General features: G+C 42.4%; 1 protein-coding gene across 2 annotated transcripts; it reads right to left on the bottom strand.

The window, feature by feature from the left end:
* Positions 1–7,575: 7,575 nt before the first annotated feature.
* Positions 7,576–23,282, bottom strand: wt1b (WT1 transcription factor b; the record flags this gene model as incomplete). Of its 2 annotated transcripts, none has more annotated exons than XM_080729237.1 (9): positions 7,576–7,697; positions 8,267–8,359; positions 9,733–9,822; positions 10,512–10,659; positions 11,360–11,453; positions 12,371–12,451; positions 16,222–16,318; positions 17,742–17,864; positions 22,886–23,282. In XM_080729237.1, the coding sequence occupies 9 exons, from the start codon at positions 23,280–23,282 to the stop codon at positions 7,576–7,578; spliced, it is 1,245 nt and encodes a 414-aa protein (XP_080585363.1). The 2 variants fall into 2 exon arrangements, with proteins under 2 accessions (XP_080585363.1, XP_080585364.1); XM_080729238.1 differs by having other exon boundaries at positions 11,360–11,450.
* Between the last annotated feature and the right edge of the window lie 1,911 nt (positions 23,283–25,193).

Below are 25,193 nucleotides of genomic sequence, written 5' to 3'. Positions count from 1 at the left end.
AATATTCAGAAGAAAATACAATGTGCTAGTAATTAGCAGACATGACTTGGCCTAGTAATAAATATATAATAAATATACGCTACAGGGGCTTATTTGTCTTTGTGATAAACAATGCAATATGTGCTGTTTTTCCTCATTTCTATTTTCTATCTCATCCATGAGTCCAAATAACTATTTTTAGCCCCGCTGGCAGCGGGGCTTCAAGGATGGATTAAGTGTCCGTCTAACATTTTGGGTCCAGAACACTATATTGCGAAAACTACTTCTTGGATTGTCGTGGAATTGGCTGTGCATCTTCACCCTCCCTGGAGGATGAGCCATACTTTGGTGACCCCATGACTGTTTCTCTAACCACCACCCATAGGCCAAAACGTCCACATGCACACAAACTATCTCAAAATATCATGGGCAGATTGCCATGAAACTGTAGGGCTGCTAGTGAAGAACCCTAACCCTTGGAAGAATATCTCTGCATGTGTGTTCAGTTTGACCCCTCAGTTCTGTGAATACGAAGTCAGGTACTGTGTATAATACTGTATGTACTGAATTCTCTTTATAGATAGATAGATAGTTAGATAGTTTTGTTTACTATAGTGTCCTGCACCACATGATGCCCTGCCCGCACAGGCTTACAAGACACTCACAAAATATACATAGAATGTACATACACCAAGATACACCACAAACAAAATACAAAAGAAAAACGTATTGTCTTGTCTGTCCAAGCTGTGAGTTACGGATACAATGTTCTCCAACACAACTGCCATGCCTTCTCTATGAATTTAGCCGTCCTTATTGAACAGCCAACTTAACATATAACAGTCAGACATCCAAAAAACTAATCTGGATTCTTGTCTTGCATAAATAAAGAATTTCTTAAATCATTGTACAATGGACAGTGAAAAACAAAATTAAACTCGTCCTCCACTCCCGAAACAAAACAACTATTATACTGTATAATACTGTATGTAGGCTACTGAATTCACTTTCAGCTTTTCTGAGAAAGTAAGCAATCAAGTAGATTTGTTTGCCTTTATGTCATTGCCCTTACACTGTAAAGTATGATCACCCTGTGTTCAGTGTAGGTTTGCATGTGCGTGTCATGTGGATGGAATCAGGGACTTGCATGTTTGTATTTTTTGACGACAAAGCTTGAAGTAAGCCATCAATCTTTCATATGTCATCTGGTTACTGTACACTGAGAAGTGCAGCTGATTCTCTCTCTCTCTCTCTCTCTCTCTCTCTCTCTCTCTCTCTCTCTCTCTCTCTCTCTCTCTCTACCTCCCTCACAGGACTCTACTCCCTCTAGTGGTGCACAGCCAGAACAATGGGCCACCTTTCAACAACTGCACTTCTGCTCATCCATCATCGTGAGTTTTTATGTGCCCATCAAGGCAGTGTAGATAGGATATCGGCCATTAATGGCTACACAATTAGAGAAGAGGCTTTAAAGAGCAATACATTTCAATTTAGAAGCCATAAACCTAGTGAGTTGATAATTAATTCTAACTGCCTCTGGGGAAATTGAGGTCCTTTTTGGACTGGGGGTCAGAAAGACTCAAATCAGTCTCAAACAGCTTTTACATGGCTGATTCGCCGCTTTAGTCTCCCACTCATTCTGTCAGACTTTGCCTTATCTTACGCGATATATGCACAAAGAAACTTCCAAGTTTTAATTAAAAGACCGGACGCCGAAGACAAAGTGACCCCCGACTAAGTTGTTTTGTAGTTGGTGCGAGTAAACGGCGGAGACAAGTGCTGTCCCGGGGAGACAGATGTCCCTGGACACAACGTTTGATCTCGCTCCATTTGTCCATGCTTTCCCTCACCCTCTCCTTTCTCCCGTCTTTTCTCCCCCATCCGAAAGCCGGAGCATCTGGATGCCTTTGGGGATGGAGGGAGAGGGGAGAGGAGGTCTTGTTCCATGATCCCCTCCTCATCTCCCTGTACACCCATCCCTCCCTCCATCCCCCGGAGAGGCCTTTGGTCCTGTGATACCAAATCCTCACATGATGGAGACACATATCTAATCCTGTTAGAACACAGCATCTTCCAGCTCAGAGTGGAGAGGAAACAGCAGGAGGCAGAGAGGAGATGGAGGTGACAGGACGGACGGACGGACGGACGGACGGACAGACAGACAGACAGACAGACAGACAGACAGACAGACAGATGAATGGATGGATAATAAGAAGAGAACATTTCAAAAGCAAAGAAAAGGCTTGTGTACTGTGTACCCGTGGGTGCATAATAGTGTATGTGTGAGTGCGTGTGCGAGTGAGTGAGTGAGTGAGTGTGTGTCTGTGCATGTTCTTGTGCATGTGCATGTTTTTCTCTGCCTGTGTACCCTCATGGGACCTTCCCGGCTGCTCCCTCTGACAGACTCCTCTCAAGGTGTTTTCCCTCTCGCTGTGTCTTTCCGTGTCTGTTCCCTGTGTGAGAAAGTTTACCCTCCGGGCCCCATCTGAGCTCCAGGCCCCTCAAGGGCTCTGCTCTCCCATAGCTCCTGTACACCGGGGCCCCCCCAGCTCCCTGCGATACCACGGGGAATACCCACAAGAACCCCGAGGCCCCTCAGACGGGGAGCAGCAGCTCTGCACAAAGAGAGCGAGCCTGGGGGTTATCTGTGAATACAACTAAGAATAGTTATGCTTCAGCAAACACTGTGACAATCCTTAATAGCGCCTCCTGTTGGTGTGTCATTGTTTTTGCACACACACACACAGGCCTCCTTATAAAGCCTTGGGGTTTCCTCTCTGGGGCCCTAACCTTGTTAACAATCCCTTGGGGCTCATAGAAGCCCCTGTGTGCTCCATGTTTATTGACCCCGCCAGCTCTTGAGAGGCTAAATTGGGGTAATATTTGTCGCAAAGAATCACAGCAGGAGCCGTACGCTGATGTTGAATGCACCTGGGACCATTTCAGGATGATTGGCATGTTGGAAAGCTTGGGTTCTTCCTTCAGAGACACAACGGTGACATCAAGTGCACCTCATTGTGAAGAAAAGCACAGTGAGGTCTGGGATGGAGTGTGCGTGGTTCCTCATGCGCTCTCATGAGAGGAAGTGGAGGTGGGTTGTAGAGGAGGAGGACATGGAGCTCGCAGGCCTGCTGTCTTACAGATGTCGTGGGCTGTGAGTTTCCAGGTGTATGTCACCTGAGATTACCCACGCCTACACCCCTCAGGGCCAACAGCCAACGTTACAGCTGAGGGGGCATCTGGTGGCGTGTGTGTGTGTGTGTGTGTGTGTGTGTGTGTGTGTGTGTGTGTGTGTGTGTGTGTGTGTGTGTGTGTGTGTGTGTGTGTGTGTGTGTGTGTGTGTGTGTGTGTGTGTGTGTCTGATCTGTATTTGGTGTAAGCATGCGTGCAAATGTATGTCTATATGTGCGTTTGTGTGCATGTGTGTTTGGGCTGCCTATGAAGAACAGGCAGAATCAGAGATTTGACTTGCCTTGGCTTGGACGTTCTCCTGAAGATGTCCAAGTCCTCTATAATATTTGAATCTTATGCTAAATAGTTGGCAGAGTGAAGCACTCAACAAGAGTTTGTGTTTGTGTGCATGTACAGTAAAATTATTTCTGTGAGTGTGTGGATTCAGGCCAGGGTGGTTGGTGAGGCCGTATTCTTATCCTTTTTACATTTACAGCATATTGGATCAGGGCCTAGCCTCAATCAAACTACCAAGCAAGGAATCTAGATTAGGTGGATCAATGCAAGGTTGAGGTCAACGTCTCTTTGAGTGCGTGTGATAATGATAACGATAATGAATGAGGACATTTAAGGCATGGGCTGCTCACGCTCTTGCGGTCTCTAGTTAAGAGTGTACTGAAGTGAGCAAAATGTTCAACTCCACTGTCCCTCTGATCTCTCTCCACTTCCCCGGTGCCCCTGCAGAGATAGACCAAAGAGAAGCACTCCTTAATCAAAGTGCATTGGATTAGCGGGGAGCGGGGAAAACAGAACATCACAGAGATCTCCCCTCGCACCCATCAGACGGATTGGAAAACAAGTGGAATCACAGGAACCACCACTTCAAATGATTGATCCGTGACCCCGAAATAAAAGGATGGCATTTTAATCTTTCTGTTCTTGTTTGGCATGTATCAAGGTCTGCTGTGTGGGTGTGAATCAAGCGGTGCAGGTGTGCATGCGTATGTCTGCAAATGCATGTATGTCAGCGTGGGTGTATGCGTATAGCAGAGGTGCACTCTGGTTTCCATGTAAGACCATATAGGCTATGCAGCATCTAAATATACTGTGCCTGTGCGTGCTTGTTTAGATTGCTTTTCTAGATATATGGCATCATTAGCCCACGGAGCCATGCAACATCCCCCAGAGAGCCAAAGCAAAGTCATATTTTATTAACATACCTGCTGTGGCTGTATCACTCTCTTATAGACCTGCATACAAGCTGACACACAACTCCGTCCACATCATGCATATTTAATAGCCTGGGTGTACTCAGCAGCAACTTTTACAGGTTTTTTTTGTTTCTTTTTTCAAACATTAGTAGACCTATGTTTATGATCGGGATATTTCGATAGTCCGACGTCCCATTAGTCCGGCGTGCGGTTAGAGTCAGGGTTAGGTTTAGGAATAGGGTTGGTCAATGAGGAGAGACGCATGAACTGTTTATGACGGGGCAGGATGAATGTCTCAGGAGGTAGAGCGGCTGCCTGGGAAATGAAAGGTTCCTGGCTCCATCACCGACTTTGTGTCAAAAGTGTCCCTGAGCAAGTCACTGGACCTCTAACTGCACCCAATTAGCAGGGTGCCGCTTATCTGTCAGTGTGTGAATGTAATGCACTGTAAAGTGGTTAAACGTGCAATAAAGGCATTATAAATGCACCCAATTTTTCTATGGCCACTCAGCAGGCTACCACTAAAAGAATGGATATGGTGAATAGGAGTTGTTTGAAATGACAATTATTCAAGATTCAAGAATGTATTCTAACAACAATCAGTGATGGCTAGGAATTTGTTGTGGTGCCTACAGCCTACTCAGAGCGAATAAGACATGAGCACCAACAAAATGGAAACATTAGTAGGCTACACACCGTTAGTATTTTGTCATTGTATGAAGTTAGAGAGATTGTGTCTTGTTATGAATTATGATATGCAGTTAACTTGATAAAATAGTAATAAATATCCTAAATGTAAAACATATATATGTGGTGGGTCGGAAATAGGCTCTATACTAGCTAATATTGAGGAGCATACTGTACACATCTTATTTAAGAGATTATTGTCTGAAATGTATGTTTTACAACCAATGTTCGTCTCCCTCAAAAAGGTTAATACTGCCATCATGTGGCTTGCGGAAGTAACATTCTATTCAGTATTTAATTCTAGTTGAATAGCCTAGCTATAATGTTAAGTGTTAAATCATCATGGGAGTGCATTTAACATTTGTGTTGTGCGTGTGTGTGTGCATGCATGCGAGCAAGCATGTGCACGTGCATGTCATGCGTGTGTATTGGGGGCCCAGGCTATGCACTAGGGGGGCTGATAGTGAAGTACTGCCTGCTGACACTAAAGTATGTGTCTTTTATAATGAGATGTATTGGCCTCCAGATGTTCCCAGTTATGGAGATGTGTGTCGGAGATTTAGGAGTGTGAGACCTGCTCCCTGTCAGAGTCACAGAGGGGTGCTGTTTTACTGTCTGACCCCAGCCCATAGGTGGCCTCTTAACCTGTATAACAACACCAATGGCTCTCTCTCTCTCTCTCTCTCTCTCTGTCTTCAGGGGTGTCGCACCAAATTCTGGGCCCTTTACAGCGCGGCACTCAAGCTATTTTTGAAAAATAGTGAAATTTGTGCAATATTTCAAATCCTTCTAAGGTTTTTTGAAAAATCAATTTTTCTATGTCAGTGGTGCTCATACTTTTTCATGTGAAGGACCCCCAAAATGATATGTATTTGGCCACAGACCCCCATCTAAATATATTTAGTTCCAGGGACCCCCCAGAAGCAAAATTTGAATTACAAATGTTCGCTTAAAAAATACACATATATTCAAAGATTTGCACACATTTTCACAACTTTTCAAAAATAGCAGATCTACAAGCTGTGAGCTTGTATATCTGCTATTTTTCAATAGCTACAGTATTAAATAATTAAGGCCTCTCCACCTTGGGCCCTAGTAACTCAGTCCCACTTTTCTGCCCCTTGTGACGCCCCTGTCTCTCTCTCTCTCTCTCTCTCTCTCTCTCTCTCTCTCTCTCTCTCTCTCTCTCTCTCTCTCTCACTCACACACACACACACACACACACACACACACACACACTCACACACACACCAATTCCACGTTACTCATAGTGTACGGTGTACCCCGTGACAATTTTGTGTATTAACATTTAATGCACATGTAAAAACATACAAAAATACAAATGGAATGTTTAAAAAGGCAGGCAAATATATCACATATATACAAAGCAATGATGTGAATACTATGCATCATCGTGCAGGAATACAAAGAAGTTTACGTTCCCAAAAGCAATAATTCTTTGTGTTCCTCTTATTGAAGAATAGGTGGCAGCACCCTCCATTTCCTAAATCCAGTTTATACGGTCCAGCACATTTTCATAGTGACACGGTTCCCACAATAATACAATACGCCAGTGCAAGTGTATTCAAATATCACAAATACTGTAACAACCACATGAACCCTATTGTAAGTAACATGCAAACATTCGGCAAAAATAGGTGAACATTTGGTGAAAATAGCAGATCTAACAAGCTTACAACACGTCGCAGTGCAAACTTGTGAATCAGCTATTTTCTTTACATACTCATACTGTAAAACAAAGTATATAGAGTTGACATGGTTAACAATTTGCTCATCTATCAGCAGATTGTTTAACTTGGCTCAGAACGACTGTAGTACTTTACATATTGAAAAGGGAAATGATCTCCATCTTTTATCTAAATCAAAACAATCACAACAGCAAGTGCTAATTGAGCTGTATCGTGAAGAGGTCACACAGGAACTAGTGCTGTAGTCCAGTGGTTCTCAACCTTCTCAGGCCGTGACCCCCCAAAATAGTCATATTTGAATTAGGGACCCCCCAAAAAAGACATATTTAAACTAGGGACCCTCCAAAATAATCATATGTGAACTGGGGACCCTCCAAAATAATCATATTTGAACTGGGGACCCCCCACAAGAATCATATTAGAGTTACATTTAGTTTGACTTGGTTGCACAGATAAATATAGTGAAAATAGCCGATCAGCTATTTTAACAATTTCTGCATTTCTTTTTTAATATTATTTGATAATTTGGCCAATGTTTGACCAGTTTTTATAGTATAGTTTGTTGATTACTCTTGATTATTTTCTTCTCTTTCTTGTTTAGTTCTTTTAATTTGGGATATGAAAAAGGTCTTACATTGTCACATTACTGTCATCTGGAGACACCCCTACACAAAATCATGCGGAGACCCCCCTGGGGGTCTCGAGCCACAGGTTGAGAACCAGTCTGGTAGCTGAAGAAGACCACATGCCAATGACCACCAGGCCCCATGCCTTCCTCCACTGACTGGTGCAATGTTCCTTCTTACGCCTCCTGCAGCTCAGATGGCAGACTGTATCTTGGTCATGTTCCTCTGGTGCATGCTGTGGTGGCGCACCAGCTCGTCAGAACGAGCAAACTTCTTCAGACAGTTGGACCAGCGGCAGGTGAAGGGCCTCTCACCTGACCAGGAGGTAGAAATATCAATTAAGTTCAGAGGTTTTCAACCCTCTTCATATCCAGGGTCCATTATTTATTCAGCTATTTGAACCACGGACCACCATTTATTTGAGAGCCTCTCAGACCAAAAAACGTTGAATATTTTGTTATCGTTGGATATGATTTTGTGATGACAGGCAAACGTTGATCAAAAGAACCATTCTTCTACTTCTGTAATTGTGTTGACTTATTGTAAATTAAGTAATACAGATGTTTAACAATAATTTTACTCTTTGAGAGCGTAAAATGAAACCAAATGGACCTGTAAGGGTCCATTATTTGGTTACCAACTCTCCATCATTTAGCCGGGGACCACCTGGAACCCCCTCAAGGACCACTTGTGGAAAACCACTGAATTAAGTCATTGCTTTTGAGTGTTCGTCATCTTGAACTCTCAACAACAGCAAACGGTAGTTAGAAAACCTAATGGTGGTGGGGGGATGCAGACAAAATGACTGTCTCAACCAAACTAAAGCTATTCAGTTCATGTTGATGATATGAAACTAAGAAGTAGAAAATAAAGGTAAACTCACTTGTTTTACCTGTATGAGTCCGAGTGTGAGTCTTAAGGTGGTCTGACCGTGAAAACTTTCTCTGACACGTCTCACACTGAAAAGGCTTCACTCCTATACACACAGGCAGAGGTGTTTGTGGAGGACATAGAGTTGAGAAACAAGACGTGGGTGGAGTAAGGGTCAGAAGTTTAAACAATGAGATTACATGATTACACTCAGCAATGTGTCATCTGAGTGACTAATATGAGACAGCAGCACAGAACTCATTTGCACACACGTACAGTAGGGCTAATTATTTTTTGGTTTCATCGATTAATCGAGAAGCATGTCTAAAACATTATAATTAATTGTTTATCATCAACTAAATCGATTACGGTAGTCTGATTCACTACTATTTACTACATTTCATCTTACAATGGTGTCTTACAAAAATAGTCCATCCGCCCGGACAGGTAACGCCTGACACTGTGGTTCCCCTGACACAAAACTGTGACATCACAAGTGACATCACGGTGATGTCAGATACTCAGAGCAGGGATCTACTTATATGGGCATAAACAGGTGACATCACAGTGGTGTGACTGGTTCAGACAGGGATCTCCATGTATGGGCATAAAAGGGATTGTATCTTGTGATGTCAGGGGAACCACTCTAACTGAATCCCTTTTATGCCCATATTTGAAGGTCCCTGATGTTATCAATATTAAGCCCATATCTAACAGGACTTCATATGGGAATGCCCATATATGGAGGAAGACAGCCCATATCTGTGTGGCTGGTTCAGACACGGATCTTCATGTATGGACATAAAAGAGATTGTATTTATGATGTCAGATGTGATAGACGCCATAGGACTTTCACATAACGAATAACTGAGTAAGCATGTTTGGGGTCTCACAGCATATCCCCATATACAGTACATGGATCTCCATATATGGGTACCAGGAGTCTCCATATATGAGTAACTGGTCCGATATACATCACTGGCCAGACGACCAAGACATGACGCAACCTCGCTCTTCGGTCGCTTGTCAGCCTGAGGCGTCTTACTAGTCTATACAACGCGTCCCAAGTAATGTTCTTATAGAATCTATTTTTTTCAAAATCGACTATTTTATTCAAATCAATTAATAATACATTAAAGGATCAACTTTTTCTTGAAAAACGGATGCTAAAATAAAAATAATGTTTCGAAAATATTTTATAAACAAATAAGCTTCATATATGTGTTTCTATTCAAAAATGACCACAAAAAGCGTAAAATAATGATAAAATAATCATTTTGGCCATTGTCAGACCGACACTTTGTTTACATTCTAGTCTATAGACTAGGATGTATTAACAAAGTGTTGGCCCTACAATGAAAAAGTTGACTATAGCTCATTTAAATCAATTATTTCAATGAAATGTTGCAACCGCACACAAAAGCTCAAAGTAAACCTAAAGGTGACATGGCGAGTGTAGGAGAGTTGATCCCAGCATACCTGTGTGTCTGCGCTGGTGTCTCTTTAACTGGTCTGATCTGGAGAACCTGCGGCCACAGTCCGTGAAGTCACACTGGTAGGGTTTCTCTCCTAAAACATCATCATCATCATCATCATCATCATCACTATCACCACAGATACATTGAATTGTGAACAGTGGTGGAAAAAAGTACTTAAGTAAAAGTATCAATACTGCAATGTAGAAATACTCTGTAGTTAAAGTCCGGAATTCAAAATGTACTTGAGTAAAAGTACAAAAGTATTGGCATCAAAATGTATTTAGAGTACCAAAAGAAAAAGTACAAAATGTTTGAAAATAGCAGATCTACAAGCTCACAACGCGTCACATCGTGACACGTTGTGAGCTTGTAGATCGGCCATTTTCAAATAGCCAAGGTATAAAATATGGTTAAAGTGGTTTATGTATGTTTTATAAAATTATAATTAATATCAGCAAAGTAACTAGTAACTAAAGTTTTCAAATAAATGTAGTGTAGTAAAAGTACAATATTTGGATCCGAGATGTAGTGGAGTAGAAGTAAAAGTATTGGAAATACTCAAGTAAAGTACAAATACCTCAAAATTGTACTTAAGTAAATGTACTTAGTTACTTTACACCACTGATTGTGAAGACATCAATGTGTCTTTGTCATGCCTCACATTTGAAGCAGATTACAAGCTCAAAATGTTTTTTTTCTTTTGTTCAACAAAATAGGGCATTCATTTACTGAGAAAATGAACTAAAAATTGTTAGTTGTAGAAGATGACATGAATTTCACCTGTGTGTTTGCGACCGTGCATCTGCAGATGGGACAGTTTGAAGTATCTCTTACTGCAGCCAGGATAGGCGCACACGAAAGGACGCTTCTCATTGGTGTCTGATGACCTCATCACTGGGGGAGCAATGCCAGGTACACAACGAACATCCTGGAAAGAAAGCAACACATTAGGGCTGGGAAATTCACCTAAAATATATATTTGTGTCAGCGTGTGTGTGTGTGTGTGTGTGTGTGTGTGTGTGTGTGTGTGTGTGTGTGTGTGCATGCGTGCGTTAGGGCATTAACCAAAAAGTCAACAAGTCGACTTTCCACCAGGGAAAGTTGAAAGTTGAAAAAAACTAAAAACAAACTAAAAACGTATTTTTTTCATCATTTTTGCTCCGTGTGTGTGTGTGTGTGGGGACTGCCCATAACAAGTCCTACATCTCATTAGTCCTACATCTCATTCGACCTAATTTGGTTAGGGTTAGGTTTAGGCATAGTTTTACTGAGGTTAGGGTTAGGGTTTGGGTTAGGTTTAGGCATAGTTTTACTGAGGTTAGGGTTAGGGTTTCGGTTAGGTTTAGGCATAGTATTTTCACCAGGTTAACATTCACCAGATTCGGACTAAGGGGACGTAGGTCACAAGTCGTTAATGCCCTAGTAGTGTGTGTGTGTGTGTGTGTGTGTGTGTGTGTGTGTGTGTGTGTGTGTGTGTGTGTGTGTGTGTGTGTGTGTGTGTGTGTGTGTGTGTGTGTGCGTGCGCGCGTGCGTGCGTGCGTGCGTGCATGCGTGCGTGTGTGTGCGCGCGTGTGTGTGTGCGCATGCTTGTGCTTGTGCATGTTTTGTACTGTATGTGTAACTCAAACCTGAAGTCCTCTGAAGACTCCATGTGTGTGTATGTGGTACTGGGCGCTGCAGCTGAGAACCACAGGGTCAGTGTCATAGCCTGCTCCATGACTGCTGGGGTGGGAAAAAAAGACACTTCATGCAAATTCAAAGTATTCTTGGTGAGACAGACAGATAGAAAGACACTCTACTTCAGGGGTCTTCAAAGTTTTCAGGCCAAGGACCCCTTAGTTGAGAGAGGGGGATGAAGCAGGGACCCCCACAACCTTTTCATAGATTCCGTAGTTTCATCGTTCGACAGCACAATCATCAGTGTATTGTAGAATCATGTCAATTTGTGTTTTCAGATATTTAACCACTTGAACCGTCAAAACGTAATAAACTTGACCTTTCACTCTGTACTTAGTGTGCTATTTTTCCCCTCTACAGTACACCAAAGCTCTTTGCTAAACATAGCCGAGCTTGTAGATCTGCTATTTTTGGCTAACGTTCTCAGAATATGGAATATGGAATATTCAAGTGGTTAATATAAAAAATGAGAAAAAAAGGTTTCTATCACACAAAGATTTGGAGGACCCCCTGTAGTTACTCTGAGGACCCCTAGGGGTTCCGGACCCCCTGTTGAAGAGCCCTGCTCAACTTCAACACTTAACCCCTCGTCTTGTGTAGCCACACAACTATTCCACAATCTCCGGATGCTGACGGAAGCATTTGAGAATTGTGGGAGGCAACAATATGGCCATGTGAGACTACTTAACCCCTAACTGCTCCCCAGCACTGTATTGATAGATCCTCCTGCTCCTATTAATTTGGATGGGACTCATTTTCAATTGCAAGGGACTCATTTCATGTATGAGTAAATGTACAGTGACAAATGTCCCAAGGCCTACAACAACTATAATCTGATGCCACTCCAAACATGTGGCCAACCAGAACATCACTTCACTTTAAATTGACACCACACATATTATAATGATGGATACCACGCCAAATCGTGTATAGTACACTGATTGGCGCGAGACAGAACTCACCTTTTCATTGAAGATGCAAGCGTGTTCACTGGGTTCCATGCTACACACTCCAGCTGAGATGCCATTTGGTACAGGCTGTCACTAAAACACACAAACATAATACAGTTAATGGTGCTGTGAGCTAGTTATATATTGTATATATGGATTAATACACCAGAAGTAACTTAGTATGGTGTTGTTGAACCATCATGAGCAGCCAGAACAGTTTCAATGAGCCTTGGCATACATACCGTATATTGCACAACTCTTTGAAACTACTGGAGGGATGGAACACATGCTAACAATATATTCATTCGTTCATTTGGTGTTTTGATGATGTTGGTGGAGAGCTGTTGCATTGGGTTGAGATCTGATGACTGCAAAGGCCATAACATATCGTCACTGTTGGGCCGAAATCTCGTAATCTCCAAGTTTCAAATTTGTACGTTTTTTTCGTAAAGTAAAGCCCTGCTTCATCATACAAGACTGTCGCACAAAACTAGTGAAAATAGCAGATCTACAAGCACACAACAAGATCTGCTATTTTCACTGTTTCAAATCATTTTGATAAAATGATAAATACAAAACGAACGGCTTTGGACATACATGGTTTCCACCTGACAACAACAATATGATTAATAGCCTTTTTTGTTACCACCGCGTTCTGACTTCTCTGGTGTAATATCTTCTTAGATCAACAACATTTATATAGACAATGGGTCGCACACAGTGGCAAGAGTTAGTTTTCTCTTTCTTTATTGTATCTTTACATGCTTGATTCAAGAACAAAGGTTTCCGCTATCCAGCCTTCGTCAGTGTCGGAACACTGACGAAGGCTGGAAAGAGAAAACAAACTCTAGCCACTGTGTGCGACCCATATGCCATAACATAATGATTAACAGCATGACATGTTCATACTATATTCAAATCATTCAGTGAATCCTCGTGCCCTGAGGACGGGGGGCATTGTCAGGATGGAAATGTCTCATGCTGTAGGATAAAGTTCAGAATAACTCTGGGGACAAGTTGACCCCCAAAACATGCCAGGAAGATACACCCCCACAGCATAACAACATAACATCAACAGCATAACAACTGTACCCCCTCACTGTCAGGGTTAAGCATTCAGGCCTGTACCATTCTCGTAGTGTACGTACGCCACACTTGCAAAATGTTTTACATCATATGACAAACTGGTAACACCTCAAAGGCCTGGGAATTGGATATAAAGAAGACAGTTGCGTGTTTGACTGATTGAGCTTGCATGGCCAATGAGGAGATCACACCGAGGGGAAATCCAAACGGTTGTCCTATTAACCCATTTAGGCCTAGAACTATTGACTGCTTTAACTATTGAAAAATAGCAGATATACAAGCTCACAGCGCGGCACCGAGTGCCGCGCTGTGAGCTTGTAGATCTGCTATTTTTGAAAAATCATGTTTTTTTTTTGCAAGTCTTTGAATATATCTACTTAACAAATCCTGTCTGCCCACCCCACTCCCCACCCCAAAAAGCAGGCTGTGAGCCATTCTTCAACGTGGTGGATCATTCTCTCACACACATGCATGCACGTGCGCGTGTGTGTGTGTGTGTGTGTGTATGTGTGTGTGTGTGTGTGTGTGTGTACGTGTGTGTGTGTGAGAATGTACAGCAGACAGGGCTGAGTGCATCCGTGCCTAGCACACCACGGTCCAGTGTATGACATCACTCTGTCCTCAGTATCATTAGGAGTAGGAGGGAACCCGCTTCAGGGGAATTTTGGAAAGTCCTTGACGGGAAGCATGGTGATGGCGCTCTAATCAGCTATGAAACTATGGTAAACTCACTGAGAGACTTACTGACATCTCACATGCTCTCTCTGTGTGTGTGTGTGTGTGCGTGTGTGTGTGTGTGTGTGTGTGTGTGTGTGTGTGTGTGTGTGTGTGTGTGTGTGTGTGTGTGTGTGTGTGTGTGGGTTTGAGGGTTTCCAGTTCATTCCGTGACTCCTAATAGCAGAACAGTCTTATCCCGTTGCGTTGCACCCCCTTCCCCCTCTTATCAACTGCTGTTCCGGTATTTTGGTTTCACAGGTTCTCCCTCTCCGGCAAAAGAAAAGTGCTGTGGCATTCAGGGAATGTAGTCTCGATTTTCATGATGTTTTGATGAAACTAAAAATACGTTCAAAGAGTTGTCCCCTTGTCTGGTTTCTGGTTGACCTATATAGGCTACTTTATTTCCGTTATACGTCATTTGTAACCATTTGTAACCATTACTTTTTCCAGAATTCTTCTCTTTGGATTTTTTTTCCGTCTCTCCTTCTTCTCCTTGGGGTGGATTCAGACAGATCAGCAGTAGATCACCCTTTGTTTGTTTTGGCCTGCTGTGCACCAGTGGGCAGCACTTAACCTCGGAACAAACCAGACTTCACGATCCAGACCGTGTGCCGAGCCAGACGCGAGGCTTAACTTAGGATCACCAGAGCGTGTTTGCACCTCTAGAATAACCTACAGAGGGACCCCGTGAATACGCTGCATGTGCTGTTTGTGGAAAGAATCTTAGAGTATTGATATGATTGACGAGACGGGGGAAAAAGTTAAAGCAGAATGGACCTGAGGGAGGAACGGAGTGGGATGAGTATGCTGGCTAATAGCGCTGGAATATGAAAAGAGTGACGTAGGCAACACATGTTGTTGGGCACACAGACTACCATGCAGACCACTTGGTCAAGGTTGGTTGGTGGGGAGGGGTTTGGCTAAATTGGCTCTGCCTGTGATTGGCAGAGGTGTTGCAAATGTATACCTTGTCATTGCAATGCATTGTTCACTGTGAGTAGCACTGTCATACGACAACGTATAACAATTAGGCCTAAGATTGGCAGCACTCGTGAGTCCAGTCTTCAAGAGAGACTTGTTCACCTCAATTCAGAATTGCTGCTCATGAACACTGGATTTCCAACCAAACAAGATTTAATACTTCCATAATAAAACATTTATCCAGCCTAATCAGAGCCAGGCCAGTACAATATACAGTATAGTATCGGCTATTATTTAACTTTTTTTGACAACATCCGTAATTATGCAGATCCGATATGTCACAATTCTTAACCACTTTCAACCTTGTAGAGCTTGTAGATCTGCTATTTTTCTGACACCTGTCCTCAGTTGCAAATTAGTCCCCCACAGCCACAGTCAGGCATCAGAGCCTATGTGGTATGCGCCTGGACAGCTAGGCCAGCTGGCGCCCCTCATTAAATTACTGCTATTTTTGGGAACATTTTCTGAAAATGTTTTGAATTAATAATAATAAATAAACATAAATAAACAACAAAATGTAAGAAACTAAAACATTTTTTAAAGTGACCCATAAAAATGTGTCTGCGACCCACAAATGGGTCCTGACCCAGTGTTTGAGAACCTGTGCCATAGATGGCACATGTTATATACAGTAGCTCAGGGGTTCCCAAACTTTTTTGTCTCAGGGCACCCCATAAATATTCTTTTAATCCGAGGCACCCAATTTTCACTCCCAGCATATATATTTATAGCATATCGTCGTTGTCGGGTGGAAACCTTGTATGTCCAAAATCGTTCGTTTTGTATTTATCATCTATAAAATGTACTAAACTAGTGAAAACAGTAGATCTACAAGCATTGCGAGGCGTTGTGTGCTTGTAGATGTTTACACTAGTTACTATGTTTTCACTAGTTTTGTGCGACAGTATTGTATGATGAAGCAGGGCTTTGCTTTACCAAAAGACTACACATTTGAAACTTGGAGATACAAGGTTTCTGCCCGACAGTGACGATATTTTAGTGATTATGTTGCGAGCACCCCAGGGTGCCCCGGCACCCACTTTGAAAACCCCTGCAGTAGCTAACTTGCAGCAGCGTACCTGTTGTAGTTTCTTAGAAGCAGAGCTTGGCTGCTTGGACAGGATTCTGAAGGGTTGTGGCAGCCAAACATGGGAGGGGGCGCTGGATACTGTTGGTCTGCCGAGGAAAGAAAGGCGCTGGTCACTTTTGTCACTCACTTGTTAGTGTTACAGTTCAATCAAAGACATGTTGTACAGTATGGCCTAATGCAGGGGTGGGCAACTTTGATGATGGCGAGGGCCACTATATTTCCATCTTCACTCCAGAGGGCCACATTGCATATTGCTACATCCTACTTTGTCATTCTAGTATCTCATACAAAAGAAGCAAAAATAGCAGATCTACAAGCTCAAAACGCATTTTGAGCTTGTAGATCGGCTATTTTTTGCTTCTTTTGAATTGGAATCCTGAATTATTTTTGGTTGTTTTTGAATTGGAATCCTGACATGTATTATCAGTTAGAGAGGAAATGGTAAGTAAGCAAATGTACCCAGTGAAATCCTGAATCTTAATTTAACTCTGAAAGTATGCAAATGTAACCAAATGGTACCCCAGTGTGTCCATTTGTTTTCATTTTGATTTTATTGTGTAATCTAATTAATAATCATCATATTGATCAATATACATAAAAAAGTTATCCAAACATCGCTCCCATTTTCAGGGATGAAAAGCAATTCATTTTAAAGATATAATAGGCACACTTAGACACACTCACACATACATATGAGGACACGCAGACCCAGCACTGTGCAAATGGATGCTTGCGGGCATGCAGACGTTTCAAAGAGTACATGGAGCAATCAGAAACAGTGCTCCTTTTCAGGTTCACGTACTATATTGGTCCCCAGACAATATGATGACATTTCAAACAGTCTCACATAAAGCTGCTTCCTCTAGTTATCATTCACAAAGCCGTTAGCCATATGTACAGAGAGAGAGAGAGAGAGAGAGAGAGAGAGAGAGAGAGAGAGAGAGAGAGAGAGAGAGAGAGAGAGAGAGAGAGAGAGAAAGAAAGAAAGAAAGAAAGAAAGAAAGAAGAAAAGGCCCTTATTGCCAGACAGATTCAGGGAGAAAGAACAATATGTAGCATGAATAGCAATATAGTTCTGAAATGAGAAATGATGAGTTGCATAATAACTTGGCTGACGCATCAGGGAGGTTTATCAGGCTCATGAGTCAATTTGGTGACCAGGCACTTACACAGAATACACTCTGATACATTCACATACAGTAAACACTTACACAGAATATGCTCGGATACAACCACATAAAGACTTACACAGAATATCGTCACTGTCGGGCAGAAAACTTGTATCTCCAAGTTTCAAATGTGTATGTTTTTTGGTAAGTTAAAGCCCTAGTTCATCATACAAAAGTGTCGCACAAAAGTTGTGAAGGTGTTGTGTGCTTGTAGATCTGCTATTTTCACTATTTTAAATCGTTTGAAAAATAATTTAAAAAAAGGAATGTTTTGGACATACAAGGTTTCCACCCGACAACGGGTGATACAACCACATCAACATGTAGAGTAGATAGTTACCCATGTTGCTCTGCGGTGACATGGTGTCCTCATGTTTGAAGGACAGGCTGGTCAGCTGCGAGGAGTGGTGAGACGGAGTGTGGCCATAACTGGGGGTGGTGTCCAAGCCCACTGCTCCGTAGCCTGGGAAATAAATAAATACATAATAAATTAATTAAAACCCATTGAGACCTGAGGACTTATGTCTTCTAAATCCTTCTAAGGTTTAAAAAAAAAAAAGTATGTTTCTATGTCAGTGTTTCTCAAACTTTTTCATGTCAAGGACCCTCAAAATTACATGTATTTGGCCACCCCCCTTTTCAAAATCATTTGTTCCAGGGACCCCCAGAAGCAAAGATTTGAGTTACAAATGTTAAAAATATAACATATATATTCCAAGATTTGCACAAATCTTCACGATTTTTCAAAAATAGCAAATCTACAAGCTCATGAATAGCGTGGCACTCGGTGCTGCGCTATAACTTTGTATATCTGCTATTTTTCAATAGACAAAGTATAAAATAGCGGTCAAAGTGGTTAAAGTCTAAAGTGACAGATGCGTTCCAGGTCTAAATAGGTTTATTAATTAATGAATAAGAGTACGGGCAATATATTATTTGGAAGAAAGCTGTGATTTAAGGTCCCATTCTGAGGCAGACTAAAGCTTCCTCTATACTTGACTAGTTCTATCTGAATGCCTGGTATAGAGGCTCCTCGTCCTTGGCAGGGCTGCAACACCGAGCACTTTATCAATCCTCTAAATCCCCTTTCACTGTAACAAATTGTTTCTTTCTTCTCTCTTTGGCCGTGGGGATTTCATATTTATGATAGGTGGAAAAGAAGATTTGGCTACGCTGCCACAGAAATAGTTTAAATTGGGCTGAAATGGGTGCTCAGCGTAACCAAATTGAGGACTAACAAATGCGATAAAATTAAAAATTCTTGAATTACAAATAAATTGTGGATAAGAAAGTTCAGTGGCCTTGTGGTTAGAGTGTCCGTCCTGAGACTGGGAGGCCAGGGTTCTATCCTCAGCTGAGCAGTGTTCATTTTGTCGACTATTTAAGACTAAGACTAAGACTACAAGAGTTTGATATTTTGTCGATAAGACTAGACTAGACTAAAACGATTTCAGAAGACTAAGACTACTAGTAAGACACCTCAGGGCGACAAGCTTGTGCCATGTCTTGGCCGTCTGGCCAGTGATCGGACCAGTTCCCCATATATGGATATGAAGTCCCGTTACATATGGGCTTAATATTGTGTTATTCAAAAGACTAAGACTAAATCTAAGTCTAATACTAAAAATTAACACTGGTATGTAACTGCAATGAAATTAAAGCCAAATACATCTTTTATTTATGGTTTATTTTGACCAAGTAACCAAGTAGTAGTAGAAGACAATGACCTGTTCAGAGTTATGTGATTACATTTACTCCAAAAAACATGCTGAAAAAATGTACTAACATATAATTTTCCGAATGTCTGTCTGTCTGTCTGTCTGTCTGTCTGTCTGACTGTATCTCCACAGTGGCTGGAGCAATTGATCTGAATCCGCATCACCATTAGCATATGAACACACCTGACTAATAACTGCGAAGCCCGTCCTCTCCAGCAAAAAAGACGTGATTGAAACCGAGAATCGCGTCTTGAGCCGCGGTTTCGCGTCTAGAAGACGCAATGACGTGATTGAAACCGAGAATCGCGTCTTGAGCCGCGGCAGCTCCGTCCTGAACGCAAAGCTGCGTCTTGACCGCTATTTAAGCACTGACGCAGCATCAGACGGGTCATAAGACCCGTCTTCAGACGTGGACGCAGAGAGTCAGCGGCTGTCTCTCAGCCCGTTTGTCACTTTCACAAATCGTATGCTGTATATTAGCATTTTTAATTTTTATGGTGTATCTATTCTGCATCTAGCATGAGGCATATCGAATTCTGCATCTAGCATGAGGCATATCTATTCTGCATCTAGCATGAGGCAACATTTTTAACCAAAATCTTTGCTTTGTGTGTGTGTGTGTGTGTGTGTGTGTGTGTGTGTGTGTGTGTGTGTGTGTGTGTGTGTGTGTGTGTGTGTGTGTGTGTGTGTGCGGGGGGTTGCACAGCTTTGTCAAAATGTGTGTGTGTGTGTGTGTGTGTGTGTGTGTGTGTGTGTGTGTGTGTGCGTGCGTGCGGGCGGCGGGGGGGGGGGGGGGGGGGGGGGGGGGGGCGGTTACACACCTTTGGTGTCTGTCTGAGTGTCTGGCCCTGTTACAGCGCCACCAGGAGGCGGGTTTGAGTAATACACATTTTTGGACAATACTCCTACAGATTTTGTCCAAAAATCACACAGAACGGTACACAGTATCTCTAAAGCCATTAAACGAAATGGCTATTTCTTACATTGATGCTCCTACATATTGTCATGCAAGAACCAGTGCACAGCCCATAACTCACACAATGCACATCATTTCGGAGCTCATATCTTCGAACGGGTAAGGGCTAGTACTATATTAAAATAAAACGGCACACTGCTGTCCTGCTTGGCACTCAGTATCAAGGGCTGGATCGAGGGTACGTCCCTCAATCCACTTAACTTGTACATCAAGCTGCTTCACGATATGGAAACACGGGCCACATGGCTCAGGAACCGTTCCCAAGGCAAGTTAATTGTAATAATGTATTTTAATTAATCTCAATATAAAAGTAACTTACCCCTAATGATAACACCCACACAGATCATAGAGGTTGAAATATGTGTACAACACTAACAGTTGCAGGGGGAATATTGGAAAGTTCCCGAGAAGAGTGAGATGTCTTCTCTTCCTTAAATCCCTGCAGGCTGCACAGTGCTCATGCTACCAGTTCATCAAAACCTACTTTCCACTGGGTAAACAAGACTCCTCTGAAACTCTTGCATGTCAGCAGTCACTTGGTTGCAGACCCAGCCCTCTGAGTAATACACGCTCTACTCCTCTGCGTTCATTTAACCCAGAGAGCGGACAGATGGACCCTCACTGGTCAGTTTAGTTTAGTAACATGTGTGAACTCTCAGAGGTCATGGATAAATTAACACAGGATTTGACCGTTTAAAGACAAACACACATTGAGCCACATCAGCAAATCTTTTGTTTTGTTTTTGCTCTATTATGTCACAGAAGATACCATCATATCAATGACACAGGAAACAGAGAAATTAAATTTGAATTAAGATTAATAACGGCTTATTTCCTCTGGGTCGTTGTGTGAGGTCAGGACTGGACTGGACCTCTTGGGTAAAGAGGAAAAGAAATCCCCAAATACTAATGGGAGTAATAAAGCAAACGCATGACTTCAACTTATCATTTTAACAACAAAAAATATGGGATTGTCCGAGACCTATGTTATAGTACATTCTCAATTTCTATCCTGGGGATTTAAAGGCCATCATCTGGGATTTTAATCATTTGTGTGCGTTTAGTGCGTGCGTGCATACGTGCGTGCGTTTGTGTCCAATATGTATTTACGGTTGAGGGTTGAAGGAAACTAGGAAAGGGACACTTTTCTTATGAGAAAATAATAACTTTTAAAAAGAGTTTTAGCTCTCTGTTCCTAAACATACTATATAGCACACACACAAATACATTTGCACTCACAAATTAGACACCACCAAGGACAGTTCTTCATAAGCAACCATTATTTCTTTATCGTATTCTATGACTCACTAATACAGATTATCAGCCAAGTCCTTGGCACGTTGAAATCAGTGGGCAAGTTTTCCCACGCCCTGTATACTGTAGCTGCATCCATGCCCAATCCATAACCTTGACTGTCATGTCAGTCTGTCCTACTGTCCTAGTCAACATGGTCCTCTACATCAGTGGTTCTCAACCTGTGGGTCGGGACCCCCCCTGGGGGTCCCACATTATTTTGAGGGGTCCCCAGATGATTAACTTAATGTGCAACATTGTTTTCTCACTCAACGGTAAAGAGACCAACATAAAGTTTAAGTGTATAGAGGGCATCTGCACATTTCTTAAGTGACAATTTGAGGACTTTTTAATACCTCTAAAATGACAAATTAAACATTGGCCAAATTGTCAAATATTACAGGCAGAAATTGTGAGAAAAGCCGATCTACATGCTCACAACGCCTCGCATTGCGAGGCGTTGTGAGAATGTAGACAAACACATAATATGCATCTTACTAGAAGTTCGAGCATGTACACAAACGCATAATATGCATCTTACTGGAAGTTCGATTCTGAATGTACAAAATCAAACTGTGATTCCGTTCAAGCTATACTGTGTCATTAATGTGAATATATGGAGGGAACATTAAAAACAAAATTGTTACAGCTTGTGTGGGTATATACATATATATATATACGCACGCACGCACGCACGCACGCACGCACGCACGCACGCACGCACGCACGCACGCACGACACACACACACACACACACACACACACACACACACACACACACACACACACACACACACACACACACACACACACACATATTGATTTTACTATTACTTTAAAATCTGTAACCTGAGGACTAAATCAGGAGGGTAATCACAATTGCAACACACATTGCTCTACCCTTATACAAAATAGAGGCCTATACATGTATTGGCATTTTACATTAAAATATTCTGGACTAATGCTAATCCCTTCAATAAACACATACAGTACAAAGGTGAAATATTAAAAGGCCAAATTAATTCTCCTTGACAGATTATCAGTTTGGAAAAATGTTATCCTCTAAATGATCACTAATAATATTTAATGATGCAATTAACATTTAACTACACTCTGTGCCTTTTCCTCCACAATCTTTCTCCATACTAACATAACACAGTTTATTTTAAGTTAGTTGAATAGAAGGCCAAAAGAAAAGAAGCAGCGAGATCAAGTAGTACCAGTGGATGCAACACTGATGATGTCTGACCCAATATACCGTAGCACATACATAACCTCTTGTTTAGAAACAACATGTATTAAACCCAAATGGGCATTTACAATGCATAATACATAATAGATACACACAACGCATTCTATTAATGATGCACGCTGCTTAAAGTCAGATAAGGGATATGGCCCTTGGTAATACATAGATTTAACGGTGATAACATGATTATACGATCATAAAATCCAGAGAGTGAGCAGTGAGCACGAGGAGATGAGCAGTATGCTTACCCTGGTTCCTGGCTGCTGGCGGACTGTCCACGCAGCCGGGGAGGTAGGTTCCATTGGGAAACACCCGGGGTCCCTGGGCGCAGGGGCCCGCGCCTGTGAACTGACCAGAGAAGTGCACCGTGAAAGCCCCCAGGCCACAGTGAGGGTCCTCCAGGGGGTCTGTGGCGCCCCAGCCCGGCTCCTGCTTGATGAGAGAGTGATGCGGCGGCAGGGAGCTGTAGGGAGAGCCGGGGTGGAGGTCCAGGAGTTGGGTCCACTGCGAGCCACCGCCGACGGGCATGCCGCAGCCGCCGCCGCTCCCAGGTAAGGAGGGCACTGGAGGCATGGGAGGTAGGAGGGTTAGGTCCCGAACGTCCGACCCCATGGAGCCCATGGCCCCGCACGGCTCAGTCAGCATCTGAGAGCACGGCCCAGTGACTGTCAAAGGAGAAGAGCTGATGTCCTAATACACTGAACCAAGATCTGACTTAACAAGGTGTCTCCACAAAAGTGCAGCAGCATATAAAATAGGATGAGAAAAGCCCTGTGTTCTCCTCAGCACAGTCTCTTAAGGAGCCATGGTTCTCTCCGTGTCCACTATTCTTTGTTGAGCAGTCGGTCTGTCTGACAAGCAGTGATGACAGTGGTTAATTCTGGAAGGCCAAAGTCTGGACAATTTAAAGCTCAAGTGCAATAGATGTTCTATGTGTTGCTGCACCAAGTGGGATAGTGTGGGGGTAACACAGTGCCTGGTCTCTCCTGATGGCTCAAATACTGCCTTACTCACGGGGAGGTGGGAGGAGCAAGGACGTCTAGAAAATGATGACTCCCTTTTCTTTTCTCTCCATAAGACTGCAGCTCTCAGTAAATTCTGACTAATGTCACGTCCACGAGTAGTTTGTCTTTATACGTGTTCCTATTGCCTCTATGTGTACATGCTTGTTTGTGTATTTGTGCGTGCACGTGTGTGTGTGTGTGCGTGTGTGTTTTAGGGCGACGTTTTTGTGTTGCATTTATAATGTAATTGAAATTACCAGTACAGTGGTTAATAACCCAAACGTAAACAATAGGGAGCCCTGCCAAAAATGACACGATGGTTGGATAAATCTTTCACATTTTCTTTTCCTTATCTGATGGACTGAGCTCTTGATGAAAAGCATTGAGGCTGCTGGGCTTGTTTCTGTAAGAGAATGAAATCATTCAACATGCAACATTCAGATGATCAAATACATCAGGCTCTGCATTGAGCGTTCAAGTATGTCAGTGCCAATCAGACAATCACTAAACAAAAAATAAATAAAATTGAACATATTTTGGCATGAATTAATTCAACGTTATATAGCCCACTGTAGTTAAGTGTTTGAACCTTGTGTGGCCACAATGTGAACTCATTTCATCACCATTTCTCTCACTTCCCTGAAATATAGACGATTTTCAAAGTAATTTAAAAAAGGAAGGAGTAGAAACCGTCATATTACGGTATATTTTAACCACAGAGACTGCAATCAAAATGAGTATTACTTTGTTAATATAAAATAATAGTTTTTATGTATCCCCAAATGTAAAGCTATACTGTTAATAAAGGCTAATACTATTATAGGCTGACACAAGCTGCATGATGTTTATAGTATTTTGACAGCCTTGGAGTAGTGCCATATCACACCAAATGATATTTGTTGCAGTGGGGAGGGGCAGCTGAAATTAAATCTGTGTGTGTGTGTGTGTGTGTGTGTGTGTGTGTGTGTGTGTGTGTGTGTGTGTGTGTGTGTGTGTGTGTGTGTGCGTGCGTGCGTCACGGTGCGTGCGTGCGTGCGTGCGTGCGTGCGCGCGCGTGCGTGTGTGTGAGCGTGTGTGTTTAAGAAATAGAGGCGCTGACCTTAACTCAAACCTAATTCAGTGTGGAACTTCAGAGGAATGCAGCATCACAGAGAAGGTTTCAGCACAGCTGCTATGGCTCTTTGTATACGTTGTCCTATTGGGAGTTGAGTTGTACCCTCTCTTCAGGGCTGTCACGATATGACATTTTACATGACGATTAATTGTCACTCAAATAATTGGCGATTAACGATTGAATTGTGTTTTTGTCGTTGATAATTACATTTCTGTTTGGCTTTTAGGCTTTGAAGTTGTACATGGTAGATATGACACATAATCTAAATTTACAAAGAAATTACTGACATATTTGACAACTTACTACTTAAAAAATAACTTTGATAGTGGAAATAGCCGATCTACAAGCTCACAACGCGTTGCGACGCGACGCGTTGTGAGCTTGCAGATCGGCTATTTCCACTATTTCGGACATTTTTCAACATTCACGATTATGACG

This window comes from Nannobrachium achirus (assembly GCF_963921795.1).
Source record: "Nannobrachium achirus genome assembly, chromosome: 7".
Lineage (NCBI taxonomy): Eukaryota > Metazoa > Chordata > Actinopteri > Myctophiformes > Myctophidae > Nannobrachium > Nannobrachium achirus.
Note: the sequence above shows the minus strand (reverse complement) of the source record. Positions and strands in the feature narration are given on the sequence as shown.